The sequence below is a fragment of the Chelon labrosus genome (assembly GCF_963514085.1).
Source record: "Chelon labrosus genome assembly, chromosome: 2".
NCBI classification, from domain to species: domain Eukaryota; kingdom Metazoa; phylum Chordata; class Actinopteri; order Mugiliformes; family Mugilidae; genus Chelon; species Chelon labrosus.
In genome coordinates this window covers 15177097-15190331 of record NC_140338.1, presented here as the reverse complement: position 1 = coordinate 15190331, position 13235 = coordinate 15177097, and the positions used below count along the sequence as shown (strand labels likewise).

Here is a 13235-nt window from a genome sequence, read left to right as displayed (position 1 = left end):
GGTGGGTGGTACATGTCTAAGTAACATCCACATGAATGAAAGTCAGGTCCAAATGTTTCCCAGCAGAACATTGTATTGTCGCAAGATGGTCAATGTTATTTACTATTTACAATATCGCAACATGAATTTCAAAATGTAGGTGCTTGTTATGTTATGTACAACTAAATTTGTGGATGTGTGAGATAATGTCATCACATTGCAGTGTTAAAGTTACTTATATTTTACAGTTTGGTCATGTTTCAGATCATGTTTCAAATGTACGTTATGAAATATAAGAGAGGTAGCCTATATGTGGCTGCTCAAGGGGGCATCCTGTTTAAGTAGTTCTAGATTCTATGCACAAGATAAACATCCATTAATAAGTGGAGTTTACATGAAAGAGACGAGGCTGTCAAAAAGCCTAATAGTCTAAGCTGACCTTTAGGATTTCATGATTAACCACATCTGTCATTCTGACATCATTAAACGCTCTTACATGATTTTACAGCTGTAGTTGCCACTATAAGGTCACCAATTGGATTTCTGCATTCAAAGGCCACGTTGCAAAGGTTAATTCATCCCATGAATAAAGAGAAGTGTGTGTGATAGTGAGGGAGCAGAAACCAGGCGCCCAGGACAGGGATAGAGTTTCTCCCGGTAAGGGATCTCTTTGACCGTCATAGATTCAGTTTCTCCCAACCTGTGACTCACACGTCCATACTTGCAACATCTCGCTGAGAGAAATAACTTTTTTCGTCCGATTGTGATTATTTGTTCTTTTTTAAACCTTGGAATAAACTCATGGTGATCGCCGAGCGCGCCCCGCGGTCGCTGCCCGGCGTCGTGTTACCTTTCTCGGGGCACCATGGGCTCGTAAGATGCCTTCTCTGTGGAAACGGATAACATTCTCGGTGGCCTCGGTGCTCTGCGTCGGCTCGGTGGTGCTCCTGGTGGTGGCATTGTCCACGGAGCGGTGGGTTACCGGACGTATCTTGTGCAAAACCGGGGCGGAGATTGTGAATGCGTCCCACCCTGAGCTGGACCAGTTCATCGGGGATATTTACTACGGATTGTTCCAGGGGGGAAAGACCAAGAATTGCGGGCTGGGGAACAGGCGCTCCAAAATATACAGTAAGATACAGCCTGTACGTCTCTTTACCGGACTGCTATGGAGGCCCAGAGGCTTTAGGCATAATCATGACCAAATAAACCAAGCCATTATGTAATAGGCTAAATATCATTCAAACAAAATGAGCAGATGTAAAGTTTACTGCATCATAGTAATAGTCTTATTTTTGCGCAAATACGCACAAGTAGTGACTAAATCTGTAACACAAATCGAGTGTAAGTTAAAACAGGGAGTAAAATATGTGGCATAGGACATTTGCATCCAATTTGCATTTTTTGTGTTGCAAGGTAAGGTGATGTTAAAAATGTATTCATAACCTTTGGACCTTTAATTGTCTTACCACAAGATTTTCATTGTTTCTTACTATAAAAAAAATTTCACCTGCCACTGTGAATTTTCACAATCTGGAAATCAAAAAGTTGTTCTTGGTAGAAGCTTTTAGTTTAATAAAAAGTCTTATTAACAATTAACCAAGCCATTTGATTGTGAGGTGTATCTAGAAAGTAGAAAGTATTGCCGTATTGTGCACTCAAACTTAAATCTTTTCTCCACAATATCTCCAAAATTATGGGGAATAAATGTTGAAGGCTTTCAAGGTGTTTGTCTTAAAAGTTGTTTGGTCATACAGTATCAAAATACTGAAATAATCTGATAAATGCCTCATGTAAGATTGTTAAATTCCATAAACGATACTGAGGACATCACCTCATTGTCCACCTCAGTCCGGCTCAGACTGCTGACAGCTCAAGTGAGTCTTTTTGTCTCTAGTTTTTCCAAAGCTTGTGAAGACGATGAACGGTGGCCTTCACATGATGGTGATTCTTTTCCTGCTGGTGGCTGTGGGCTTCGCGCTGGTCAGTCTCTCTTTCTGCATTTATAACGCACGCAAGGTTCCCTACCAGAGCATTAAAGGGCACAAGGGACTCTATCTGTGGAACTTCATCGCTGGTATGTGGGGACAGTTTGTCTCTGTCAGATGCCTTTAATAACTTGTCTTCTCTCTCTTCATCTTTCTCTTTTTAGCAGTATTTCCTCCAGTCCTTCTTGTGTGGTTTCCATTCCTCTCCCAGAATATTTGGCCTCTCTCATTTCCCTCCTCCTCTGTTTCCAGCTCTCTTCGGGGCACTGGGTGTTCTGTGTTTCCTGGCTGCAGTCCGACACCACAGTCTGACCGAGCGGGTGGCAAACTATCGGGAGAACCTCTTTGTCCTCGTTGTCCTGGACGACAGTCTGGACTGGTCTTTCTGGCTCGGCGTGGGCAGCATCACGACTCACTTCGCTGTCTGTGGAGTGGTTGCCATGAGTCGGATCAAGCTGCCCAAACCAGAGATCAAGAAACCTGAAGCACCCACTGTCTCTGCTGTGGACCTGCTTTACTGAGAGACTGACTGAAGAGAATTTCCATCACTGATGTCTGACACGAGCAAACACAAAGGCTGAAAACAGAGTGAAACAGTGCCAGTGACCTTTCTAGGCTTTGTACACTTAAAGGCTCACTGCAGACACAAATACAGCTTCATGACAAATTTTTTCACAAATGTTTAAATTGACAATACAACTCTCTGAGTGTCTGTCCTTGAGGCTGGGCAGCAAGTTCAGGTAACTAAGTGGCACATTCAGATTAAATGTCCAGTCAAACAATTATTTGAATGGCCCAAAAATGGGCTGGACAGTCCATGTTGGGCATGATGTCCTCTCTCCCTAAACATTTGATTCAGATGAAGAAAAACTCAATGAAAAACATTTCAATTGACGAAGGGGACAAATAACAAGATGAGAAACAACAGAACTGGTATCCTGTAGACAGGGCAGCTGTATAGTAAAATACAGAGGGGTAGAAATATCAATGCTAATGGACAATATGAAGAAAGAGAAGGACAATGTCAAAGAAGTAATGGATTAAAGAAGACAAGAAGAGAAATCAAGCTGTCCAAGTCCAGATGGAACCTGGACCCCTGCAAATAAAACACACATGAGTTGCTGTCTGAACAGCTGTGAAAGTGTTCAAAAGAGCACAGGCTGCCTCTTGACTTTTTCCTCTCAAATTATGCCAAGCAGTTGCAGATGTACATCAGCAAAGGACTTCGTAGGCAGAGATGGGAAACTGGAGTTTCTGCTTTGCCTCCTGTCAGAGACAGACTGTGGATGGGTCAGACTTATAACTTTGTTGTTGGTTACTCCAGTCAAAACCAGGCTGAGGCAAGATGAGCAGCTGTTTGTTTTCCGTGTCTGTGCTGGTTGACGTTTGCAGTTCCAGAGGAGGAATATTGAACAAACTGGAAAGGCCTCACAGCTTCCACTCCAAACTCCACCTCTGAGCCGTGAACATCCCACAGTGTATATCAGTTGCAATGTAGTAATTTATGTAAATATGTGAGCAATTAGTTTTTTTTTTCCCCCAACATGTTTATGGAATGTCATTTCAAAATGTCACTTCACAACCTACTGGACTGAGCAAAGTCAGAATAAAGTCTCAAATATTTGGTGCAAGTCATTTCTGCTGCATCTTTATATTATTTTATTTTTTATTTTTGCATGATTATCTTTGATCCATTCAAGTATATGAATGCTGAATAAATTAATGTATGATCTTGCATAAGCAGGAAAAGGTTTTACTATGACATATACACAGCTCTGTATGCAGGTCAGCATTAAAAGATTTTCATGCATGTTGACAAAAGCCTTTTACAAAGCAGTTTGCGTGTTGCTGAAGGACTTTTATCACTGTTTGCACCGAGTTAACAGTGTAACTACTTATCGGTTTTCTTCTGCTTCCTCACATTAAGAGAAACTTTGGTTCAAACATCTGACAAATCCATATATTTGCTACATAGATAAGGCATCAAATAAACATTTACTTACAAGAACATATTTCCTCTGTTTGTTTGATTTTTTTTCAAAAGTATGGCTTTATAAGTCCCGAGGATTTGTTCTTCTTCTTTTAGATACTATCTACAATATGTAATATCCCTCAACAAATAAAACAACACATTCAAAATAAGACTGACTTGATCTCGGATGTCAGTTGATTGGACTTTCACTGTTGTGTGTGGTATAAATAAAGTTAGTTAGTATACGTCATTAAGTACATTTTATGTACAGCATATATAGTTTTGTTATATTTGTAGATTTTGTACGCTGTTTTAATTGCCTGTGGTCTAATCTTGTAAAACAGGGTAATAATAATAAGATGGAGAAAGCAACTTCTGTTGTAGAGACTTTATTATGGAATTTATAAATATTTATCAGTGACTGTTTTTGCTGCCTCAACAAAAGATAAAAAAAAAATACATATAGTGCATTTCTACTTAAACTTGTGCATAAGGTCGACTCCTTTTTTTTTTTTTTTTTTTTTTAGCAGTTTAAAGTTGCCAATAATTAATTACATCCTTGTAAATATCAGTCGATATAACATATTTACTTCCAAGTATTTCCATCTGTCGCTAGGTGGCAACAAAGGCCGGTCTTTGTCGCTTGTCTGTGACGCAAAAACAACGCGACCCAGTGAGGTCATTTGCCTTGTATTTGCACATGTGAGGTAAGCGACCTTTAAACAACTGAATCAGTGATTTATATCGGTTTTATTTATGTCAAGCCGGTGACAATGCTTCTCATGAGGAGGGCCGTACAGACGGCGGTTCGGACAAACCACTGCAGGTCGTTTTCCGCCTCCCAGACTCACCTGAACGAGAGAAAAGTGAGTAGATTTCACATCAGCTGACTAACAAATGAGTTACATCAGTGACTCATGCGCACTTCACACTGTATGTCAGAGGGTTTTAATCCATCTGAGTTTGTGCTGTGTGTTGGCTCTTGTGAGCATCAGTGCGTGGGCGTGTTTGTCTCTGAGTGTTTCAGCCTCTGCATCGTTTCTGTCATCAATAACAGACTGCTGTGTTCATCATGTGTGTCTTCAGGGTCTGGTGCTGGGAGTGTTTGAGAAGGAGGGAGAGGAGGGCAGCCTTCACCTGACAGAGGCGGCAGAAGGTTTCGATAAAACTCTGTCTGGAAAACTCTCAGAACTGCTGAAAATGTGAGTCTCTGCTAACTGACAGCGCTGATTTCTGGAAACAGTCATCAGTTCATTGGATTCCCTAATGCAAAATTAACACAGCAGTCCTGCAAGAAACGCACTTTTTTGTCTTTCATGTTCTCCCTGTGTCTGCTTGGGTTCAATCCGGGTACTCCTGCTTCCTCCCACCATCCAAAGACATGCTCATTAGGTTAATTGGTGATTATAAATTAGCCGTAGGCGTGAGTGTGTATGGTTGTCTGTCTCTCGGTGTTAGCCCTGTGATAGAATGGCGACCTGTCCAGGGTGTACTCTACCTCTCGCCTATTGACAGATGGGATAGACTCCAGCCCCCCCCCCCCCCCCCCCCCCCGCTACCCTTCCACAAGCGGTTACAGAAAATGAATGACAATTGAATAATGGCTCCTATCAGCGGGTTGTACATATTACGCAGCAAGTGTACATTTAGTCCTCAAAGTTGATGTTACAAGCAGGAAAAATGGACAACTGGAAGGATCTGAACATGTTTTGCAAGAAGAAATTTGATGATGCCTAGAAGTTTAGTCAGAACATCTTCTAAGCTGTGGCTCTTGTTGGTTGTTACTGGCCTGCATCAAAAATGGTCCAAGGAAGGAAAGCGATGAACCAAAATGTGGTGGGAGGCTAATGCTCACTTATGGACTTGGAGATCACACAGACAAGTTACTTTAGCTTTAATATCTGGAAAAGTTAACACCAGTTCTGGTAAAAAAGGAGTCAGAGCGTGTATTGTTTCACAGTTTGGTATGGAGCTACAGACCAGTCAGGGTGTCCACGGTGACCCCTGTCTACATCCGAAAGCGCCTAAAAACGATCTACAGTCGAGATCCGTTTACTCCCTTTTTCTGGAGTCATCTGCTCTTCATTAGTTACTGTTTGCTGAGATTTCCTTTAACTGCACATTTTTAAAATGTATCTTTACAAAACTGTAACAGAAGTATCAGAAAGAAAAAGTGTGATTGTTGCATCCTTGATATTGGTTTTAATTAATAACGGTGTATTAGTAATCCATACCAGACATACTATGTGTCTGACTAAATTGTTTCCGAATAATCTCCATACTGCTGAGTGTTTTGCTTATAAACTCTTATTTTGATTTCCACAGCTCTGGACCTGCGCTCAAGAAAGGAAAAAGCAGAATATTTTATGGAATTCACAAGGTAACCAGGTGTGACATTAGCTTTATAAACCCCTCACATTTGACGACTTTACAGTGACCTCCCCTGTGTCGTCCCCAGGACTTCCCCTGTGTGGCAGTAGTGGGGCTGGGTAAGCACAATGCTGGTGTTTCTGGGGCAGAGAACTGGGACACCAGCAAGGAGAACATCAGGCAGGCAGTGTCAGGTAAGACATGTTCCTTTATCCTTCCTATCCTTCATCTTTATATTGATTTCTGCTAATCCATGTATTTGTCTCTGCTCGTTCAGCCGGCTGCCGGCTACTCCAGGACCTGGAGGTGAACCACGTGGAGGTGGACGGCTGCGGAGACACCCAGGCGGCAGCAGAAGGTGCCGCTCTGGGTTTGTTTCAGTACGACCAACTCAAATCCAAGAAGACGACCAAAGTCACAACACAGCTTCACGGCAGGTAGAGCAACAAACTGGAGTTCATCAAGTTTAATGTTGAAGCAAAACATGCTGTAACGTTTTCTCTCTACTTGTTCTTAGTGCTGACAAAGTGGGCTGGGAGAAAGGAGTTACGTATGCCGAAGGCCAAAACCTGGCCCGGCTTCTCATGGAAGCTCCAGCCAATCACATAACTCCTACAGCTTTTGCCAACACCATCGAGGAGAAACTAGCTCCACACTCTGAACGAGTCACAATAAATAAGAGGTTGGTTACATCATCGTTAATCGTCGTTACTGGCATTTATTTAGCCGGAAAATAATATATACCACAGGTGGCAAACATACGGCCCGTGGGCCAAAAAGCGGCCTGCCAGAGGGTCTAATCTGGTTTCAATGAAAGTAACTTCTATTCCTAATTTGTCCACTGTTTTAGTAAGAGAAGTGGACAGAACACAACACTGAGACCCAGGACTAAACAGCAGACAGTAATGTGCCCAAATTGCACTTATTTTTTTAAAGGATACCAAACACCAAATTTTGTGTTCAAAGGTCACTGCCTCACAAATACATATTTGTAATAATTATGACAAAGATTCTAATCTGATAAAATGATGAAGTGAAGACAATTTACACTGATCAGCCATAACATTATGACAACCTGATCATAATTACTAGTCAAGTGAATAACACTGACTATCTGGTTATCATGGCACCTGGTCAGTACATGGGATATATTAGGCAGCAAATGAACGTTTTGTCCTCAAAGTTCATGTTGGAAACAGGAAACATGCGCAAGTGGAAGGATTTCAGCAACTTTGACTCAGACCAAATCGGGATGTCTAGACAACTAGACATGGGTCAGTGCATCTCCAAAACTGCAGCTCTTGTGGGGCTTTCCCAGTCGGTTTTTGTCAGTACCAATCAAAAGTTGTCCAAGAAAAGAAGAGTAGTGAGCCGGCGACAGATTCATGGGCTGCCAAGGTTCACTGAGGGACGTGGGAAGTGAGGTCCGATCCAACAGATAATAATAATAATGCATTTTATTTATAGGCGCCTTTCTTGGCACTCAAGGACACCGTACATACATTCATAAAAGAAACAGCAATTCATAAAAAGAAACAGTAATTCATAAAAGAAACAGCAATTCATAAAACGAAACAGCAATTCATAAAAGAAACAGCAGAGAATAAAATATGGGGGGGGGGGGCAGAGTAATTGTCATCAAGTGGCGTAGGCAGTTTTAAACAGATATGTTTTGAGTTGAGATTTGAAATGGGGAAATGAATCAATATTTCTGAGTTGGGGTGGTAGTGAATTCCAGAGACGGGGAGCTCAGACTTGTGTCTTCAGTCAGGCTCTGCTCAGCAGCAGCACATAAACCAGAAAGCTATTAGCCCTATTCTCACGATACGCTAACAACTAATAACTTAAAATAGGATAACTCTTTAATTTATCTTTTAATAAATCTTTTTGCAGATCCCAGGCTTGGATAGAGGAGCAGCAGATGGGAGCCTTCCTCAGTGTGTCTAAAGGTTCAGAGGAGCCCCCTGTCTTCCTGGAGCTACATTACAACGGTTCACCTGACAGTAAGCAGTCACCACTGCTGCTGGTGGGCAAGGGCATCACGTTTGACAGGTAAACAATAGCAACACACCGTCCATTACAAACATCTAATGAGGCACATTTTATTAAAACAGTGTGGCGCTCTTCTCTGTGTCTGTAGTGGAGGCATTTCTCTGAAGCCCTCTCTTTCTATGGATGCAATGAGAGCAGATATGGGTGGAGCCGCCACCGTGTGCGCCGCCATCGTCACGGCAGCAGCTCTGAAACTGCCAGTCAACATCGTCGGTGAGCTTCTTGATCCAACACGATTTGTTTTCTTTCATGCATGATGCACGAGAGAGTGCAATCGCGTCTGACTAACCACGATTCACTCAGGTCTGGCCCCGCTGTGTGAGAACATGCCCAGCGGAAAGGCGACCAAACCGGGTGATGTTGTCACGGCCAAGAATGGAAAAACAATTCAGGTGGGTGGAGCCGTGATGACAGGTGACAGGTTGAAACAGCTGTCATCAGAGTGTGCTTGTGCAGACAAAGAGGTTTTATTGTTGTTATGTTCAGGTTGATAACACAGATGCAGAGGGCAGACTGGTCCTCGCTGATGCTCTCTGTTATGGACACACCTTCAACCCCAGAGCCATTGTAAATGTTGCTACTCTAACAGGTGGGAAGTAGTTTATTTACACATTTACATGAAATTTACACCACGTCATTAGACTTTTAAGTTGCTAGTTGTGACTTTTACGCAATCTTGAAGATCATTTTCATGTTGAAATGTTGCTTCTTCCGTCTCTAAGGTGCAATGGATGTAGCTCTCGGCTCAGCAGCGACAGGAGTATTTACAAATTCTGACTGGCTCTGGGAGCAGCTGCACAAGGTACAGCAGATACCACAAACAAACACGGTGTCTCAGTCTCCCAGCTCCTCTGTTGACATATGTGTGATTGTGTGTGTGTGTGTGTGTAGGCCAGTGTTGTGACAGGTGACAGAGTGTGGCGAATGCCTCTGTTCCAGCACTACACCCGACAGGTGACTGACAGCCAGCTGGCCGACCTCAACAACATCGGCAAGTACAGCCGGTACGTAGCTCTGTTTCTACACAGCATCCCCTCGAGTAGCAGAGGAGTCTCTTCAAGGCCCCGATTCCCTGTATCTGACTGGCGTCTGTTGGTTTGTCCCTAGTTCTGGTGGTGCCTGCACAGCAGCTGCTTTCCTGAGGGAGTTTGTCACATCTCCTCACTGGGCTCATCTAGACATCGCCGGCGTGATGAGTAACAAGGATGAAGTTCCTTACTTGAGGAAAGGCATGTCTGGAAGACCAACACGTACGCTGGTGGAGTTTGCTGCCAGGCTGGCCCACAGTGGCTGAGACATGTGCACAAAATCTGATCACACACTTGGGGAAAAACTCTTTTAGTAAGATTCATATGTGACAGACAGCTACACGCCAAGGGTCACGGTCCATCCATATTTGATAATAGAAATATAAAATAAAACTAGTCTGTTTTATTTATGTTTTTAGGCCTTATGTAATTTCCCTTTCTGTTCCCCAAATGGTTGTGAGTTATTAATATCTACATAGTAATTTATATGTTGAATAAATTAATTGGTAAAAAAAAGTGAATTTGACAATACTGTTGTCTCTTTGTGGCTGAAAGTGTGATATTTTAATGTCTCATCCCCAACCCATCCCTGATAAGATGCTGCTTTAACATCGTCCACTCTTCTAGTTTTGTAATTTGGCTCCCATTGAGCCACAGCATCAGCTCAGGCAAACCAAACAATTGCTTGGCCCTATGGGGAAAATTTGAGCAAGGGGGATCCGAGATGGATACCTTTTGGCATATTTTGCAATAAAAAAAAATAAGTCCACACCATATACCATCATATATTCCATAATCCTCGCTAGGAGTCCCCTTCTATTTTCAGAGAAGATTAGACACAGGGAGAACATAAAAGACAAGAAAGTGTGTTTCTTGCAGGACTGCTGTGTTAACATTTCACTAGTTTGTATTCGGGCCCCTCAAAAGCTAGGACAGCCACTGCAGACCATTGAAGTCAGCACCTGATATTATGCTTCAGTTTATCTCAGATGATGTGTATGGCTATGAGTTCAGGGATTTTGTGGCAAACTTGATAGTTATTCATTCACTCATTCATCTCCTGGTACCGCCTGTGGGAGGGCTGGAGCCTATCCCAGCTGTCATCGGGCGAAAAAAAAAATCTAAAATATAAATGTGTGCTATACTATTTAAAAAAAAAACAAAACAAAAAAACACCATAACTGAAGGTAAAGGGATTCGACCAAACCATGAAAAACCCCAACAACAAGATTGGAGTGTCCACATACTTTTGGCTAGAGAACGCAACATCATGCTGTATGTGCGCATGTGCGGGTTATGGAGAGACAGGAAACACTCACATCAGTCAAGATGGCCTCGTCCATGAGTGGGATGTTTCCCGGCCAGCAGCCGCCTGGTGCACTGAATGTCGGTGGTCCCGGTGGACCGGGTCAACCGGGCTTCCCCGGTACCGCCGCCAGGCCTCACGGAAACAACACTCTGGTGGATGAACTGGAGGCTTCCTTCGAGGTAGGAGGCCGGTGTGCTAGCTTCCATTAGCCGTGCGTGCTAACTGTTGTTAGCTGCTTTAGCTAGCGTTTGGTGAGGTTTAATGATAAACTGGTGTTGCTATGCTGCGGTGTGTTTAACAGAGAGCTATGAAACGACATCTTTATGTAGCATTAATCAAATTACTTTGGTTTATGAATGTTAAAATAACTCGAAAAGCATCAGTGCTAACTTTAGTTTAGCCTATAGTTGCTTTTATACTCCTCATCAGTCCAGTAACACACCATTCCCTCAACCACCTACACACAAAAATGTAGTAAAAACAGACACGTAGGCCCACACTTACATTTTATATCCATAATTGACATCTAGCAAGATTTGCAAATGTTATACAAACTGTCTGCAAACTGAACCAAGCACCCAATACACACAGTAGGAGTGGCTCTGTCCAAATACTTCTGGTTCCTTTTAGTCTGGACATGCTATATAGGTGGTTTCAGGTGTCAGCAAAGCGTTTTTATTGACAGCGCTGAATTAATTCAACTGTCCACGTAGATTTTAGCTTCGTTCACCTTTTCAGACACTTGTTTGTGCAACCTGCTATTAAGCTACTGCCATGTTTCTATCCAGAGAGAAAGTGTTGGTGGTTACAAATCTTTAATATCTTTCTATTGAACCGATTATCTGAGGTTTGCATCACCCCTCTCAATCTGATTACTAGTGTCAACGCAGCGACTGCTTAATATCACCACCAGTGCAGCTAAAATGCAAAATGGCACAACCACTGTATGTTTAAGTACAGTATGTTTGACTGTAAAACCAATATGAGGGACAGCCAACACCAGTGGCGAGTAAATCCCTGCAGCCATACAGATTTCCTAGACGAACGACGCCTGTTAATGGAGCATATCTGTAATTCTCCCTTTGATAAATGCTTTTGGTCACTAATTTGATTATCCTTCACGGGGAAACATCTTATTAAGCAACGTCATACACAGTTTGTCTTCAGAGTATATAGGGCAAGAGGTTAAACCACACACTTCAACAAATCTACTCTGCTCATGTCTTCTTGTCCGTTCATTCTTTAGGCTTGTTTTGCGTCCCTGGTAAGCCAAGACTATGTTAACGGAACGGACCAGGAGGAGATTCGAACTGGTGAGTAAAGCCCTGTATTTTATTATCTCCTGTATCTTGTATTGCAGTGTGTATTCTGAAGGATGTGTCTCTGTCTGCCAACCGTAGGGGTGGACCAGTGCATACAAAAGTTCCTGGATGTGGCTCGGCAGACAGAGTGCTTCTTCTTACAGAAAAGACTTCAGCTGTCTGTGCAGAAACCAGAGCAGGTGGTGAAAGAGGTAAGGTACCACACTAGGTTGCATTCTCCTTCATCTTGACAGTTTGAGGTGTTCCTCTTCACCTCCAAACCCCTTAGTTTATCCTCTGCTTTCCTAATATTTGTGTGTAAAATCAACTCCTGATCCTTAAATTCTCTGCGAAGGCGTATCCTAAACACGGCCACTCATGTATTATTTATTTCTCTCCATTTGTCAGTATGCCTTCTCTCTTCTCAAGAACGTTTTTTTTTTCTTTTTTCTTTCACTTCAGGATGTGTCAGAGTTGCGTAATGAGCTGCAGAGGAAAGAAATGCTGGTTCAGAAGCACTTGACCAAGCTGCACCACTGGCAACAAGTGCTGGAGGACGTGAGCCTTCAGCACCGTAAACCCACAGACCTCCCCCCTCCCGGTCCGCTGGCCTTTCTGGAGCAGGCCTCTGCCAGTCTGCCCCCTGCCCCTTTAAAACCAAACTAACACAACAAAGGTGCAGTCGCATTAGTAGAAACTTCCCCACACCCAGGTTGGATGATAAAGATACTGTAAACCATCCCACAGTCAGAAGAATTTCTTCACCTAACGGTGTGAATGCTCACATCTGTAAGGTTGATGTTCTGACCTGAGAGTGCGCCACAGCTGGTTGGAGGCTAAAACGGGAAATGCACTCCCAGGGTTTATTTGAAGTAAATGACTTGTGGGACAGAAGTGTATTTGAAAAACATCATGTGATGCCTGCTGCCAACATGTGACAAAACTAAGGAACAGTTCTGCCAGGAAGTGATGTCATAGTTTTATTTCAACCATTTTTTTTTCTTCTGTATTTTGATTTATGTAAATATTTCTATTGCTGACGTTTTTACTGTAAAAATAAAATTTGTGAGTATTTTGAATCAGGACTCAAGTCTTATACATTTTATATATATTATTGAAAATGAGGTCCATGCATTCCTTTTACATATAAAGATTTGTTTTCAGGACATTATGATTACTACTACTCAGCATGAAAACAGATGTATAATGCCTTCTGAGAAGATGACCTCTGATAAC

General features: G+C 42.6%; 3 protein-coding genes across 3 annotated transcripts; all 3 read left to right on the top strand.

Moving 5' to 3' along the window:
* Window positions 1-857: 857 nt before the first annotated feature.
* Window positions 858-2488, top strand: clrn2 (clarin 2; the record flags this gene model as incomplete). Its single annotated transcript, XM_084573333.1, has 3 exons — window positions 858-1110; window positions 1877-2056; window positions 2220-2488. The coding sequence occupies 3 exons, from the start codon at window positions 858-860 to the stop codon at window positions 2486-2488; spliced, it is 702 nt and encodes a 233-aa protein (XP_084429459.1).
* A 2122-nt stretch (window positions 2489-4610) lies between these two features.
* On the top strand, window positions 4611-9888 carry lap3 (leucine aminopeptidase 3). Its single transcript, XM_084573276.1, has 13 exons — window positions 4611-4805; window positions 5026-5141; window positions 6265-6319; window positions 6398-6503; window positions 6587-6746; window positions 6827-6991; window positions 8203-8361; window positions 8450-8574; window positions 8665-8753; window positions 8848-8950; window positions 9084-9163; window positions 9253-9365; window positions 9469-9888. Exons 1-13 carry the CDS (start codon window positions 4713-4715, stop codon window positions 9653-9655), a joined length of 1551 nt encoding a protein of 516 aa, XP_084429402.1. The 5' UTR covers window positions 4611-4712; the 3' UTR covers window positions 9656-9888.
* Window positions 9889-10660: 772 nt separating this feature from the next.
* Window positions 10661-13078, top strand: med28 (mediator complex subunit 28). The gene is made up of 4 exons (XM_084573372.1): window positions 10661-10877; window positions 11945-12011; window positions 12099-12211; window positions 12462-13078. Exons 1-4 carry the CDS (start codon window positions 10686-10688, stop codon window positions 12663-12665), a joined length of 576 nt encoding a protein of 191 aa, XP_084429498.1. The 5' UTR covers window positions 10661-10685; the 3' UTR covers window positions 12666-13078.
* The last annotated feature ends 157 nt before the right edge of the window (window positions 13079-13235 follow it).

Coding starts and splice junctions, on each gene's coding strand:
- lap3 (XM_084573276.1), top strand. CDS start 4,713: ATGCTTCTCATGAGGAGGGCCGTACAGACGGCGGTTCGGACAAACCAC. Junction 8,362..8,449: donor AAGGGCATCACGTTTGACAG/GTAAACAATAGC, acceptor CTGTGTCTGTAG/TGGAGGCATTTCTCTGAAGC. Junction 8,575..8,664: donor ACTGCCAGTCAACATCGTCG/GTGAGCTTCTTG, acceptor CGATTCACTCAG/GTCTGGCCCCGCTGTGTGAG.
- med28 (XM_084573372.1), top strand. CDS start 10,686: ATGGAGAGACAGGAAACACTCACATCAGTCAAGATGGCCTCGTCCATG. Junction 10,878..11,944: donor AACTGGAGGCTTCCTTCGAG/GTAGGAGGCCGG, acceptor TTCATTCTTTAG/GCTTGTTTTGCGTCCCTGGT. Junction 12,212..12,461: donor CAGAGCAGGTGGTGAAAGAG/GTAAGGTACCAC, acceptor CTTTCACTTCAG/GATGTGTCAGAGTTGCGTAA.